This window comes from Pterocles gutturalis, unplaced genomic scaffold (genome assembly GCF_000699245.1).
Source record: "Pterocles gutturalis isolate BGI_N339 unplaced genomic scaffold, ASM69924v1 scaffold32162, whole genome shotgun sequence".
Lineage (NCBI taxonomy): Eukaryota > Metazoa > Chordata > Aves > Pterocliformes > Pteroclidae > Pterocles > Pterocles gutturalis.
The window spans coordinates 1-1,386 of NW_010108837.1; the positions used below are offsets into that span (position 1 = coordinate 1).

Here is a 1,386-nt window from a genome sequence, read left to right on the forward strand (position 1 = left end):
GGTTGTGACAGGTGACAGGGACCGGGGTAGTGCCCTGGAGCATAAGGGGGTACAGAGGGATGCCCTCCCCCACCCCACATGCTGCAGGGCAGCCCCCCGCACAGGCCCCTGCTTGTGCACCCCCCCCAGCGTCGCCAATCCAACCGTTCACAGCGAGGACCAGAGTGTGGGGAAGGTGGTCGCAGCTCTGAGCGGGAGGGAGCTGGGGATACGCACAGACACACCACCGGAGGCTAAGCGCAGGAGTATTGCGGACGCAGAGACTAGGACGGCAGCCGGTGTCATTCCCATGGCTCGGGCTCGGTGGTGGTTAGCACATGCGCTTGTAGGTGTAGATATAGGCCTTGCAGTTGGGACACGTGTGTGTCACATCCTTGAAGTCATCGAACAGGCAGGGGATCAGGCAGCAGCAGAGATCACACCTGGAGCACAGGGAGAGGCAGAGGGCTGTGAGCTGGGCACCCCAGCAGCCTGCGGGGAAGGGGAGCAGGGTGCGAGGGAAGGGCACCGTGGTGGTTGCTGTGGGGCAGGGGCAAGAGCACAGAGTACGTGCCCCAGGAGCCAACCATGGCCCCCCGCTGTGGAAAGGGCAGCCCAGAGCCCCCTGCCTCGCGGGGTGAGCTGCTGCTGCCAGCACAACAGTAAGCTCTTCGTTAGTGACCCACTGCGCCCTTCACCCAGGGAAAGGACAGCCTGGGGACATGCAGGCAGGCAATGAGGCCTGACCTCCCTCCACTGCTGGGGCAGGGGGTAGAGAAGCACCCCCTCCCCTCCTGCAGTCCCTGCTGCTATCGGCCCTTGGCTGCGAGGAGAGCCCGTGGCTCCTGCACAAAAGCCTCTGACGCCAAGTTCTACCCCAGGCCTTCAGGGGCTGCACCTTCCCCTCCCTGGGCTGGAGCCCAGGTCTCCAGGCACTGTCACCCCAGGAACCCCTTAATGCCAAGGCCTCTGCTGTGCCCAACAGCTCAGCCAAGGCCACCTGGGCCACCAGGAGCAGGGCAGAGCCATCCCCCCCTGCCCTGGGGCAGCTGGCGGCAGGGAGGCCACCCTCCCTGGCTCTGCTGGTAGCACCTACCCCACAAAGCAGCACAGGAAGCCGAGGAGGAAGCTCATGAGCCCAATCTCGTAGGTGATCTTGGTGGTGATGGCTTGCTGGCAGTGGGGACACACCGTCTGCACGGGCGCACCCTGGAAGATCTCTCCCTGCAGCACCGTCACAGTGGTGGCAGTCCCAGATGGAACGAGGACTGTCGCCGTGTGGCCACTGGGAGAGGGGTAGTGGCCCAGGGCGGGGTAGTAGCCCATGTGGGGGTGAGGGCCTGGGGGTGGGTAATAACCTGCTGGGAAGGAGAAAGGTGCACAAGTGAACATCGCTGTATGCAGCAG

General features: G+C 64.4%; 1 protein-coding gene across 1 annotated transcript; it reads right to left on the reverse strand.

The window, feature by feature from the left end:
* Nucleotides 1–274: 274 nt before the first annotated feature.
* On the reverse strand, nt 275–1,344 carry CDIP1 (cell death-inducing p53 target 1). Its single transcript, XM_010072775.1, has 2 exons — nt 1,076–1,344; nt 275–422 (listed from the first exon to the last, which is right to left on the reverse strand). The coding sequence occupies exons 1-2, from the start codon at nt 1,303–1,305 to the stop codon at nt 311–313; spliced, it is 342 nt and encodes a 113-aa protein (XP_010071077.1). The 5' UTR covers nt 1,306–1,344; the 3' UTR covers nt 275–310.
* Between the last annotated feature and the right edge of the window lie 42 nt (nt 1,345–1,386).

Coding starts and splice junctions, on each gene's coding strand:
- CDIP1 (XM_010072775.1), bottom strand. CDS start 1,305: ATGGGCTACTACCCCGCCCTGGGCCACTACCCCTCTCCCAGTGGCCAC. Junction 423..1,075: donor TTCCTGTGCTGCTTTGTGGG/GTAGGTGCTACC, acceptor CCTGTGCTCCAG/GTGTGATCTCTGCTGCTGCC.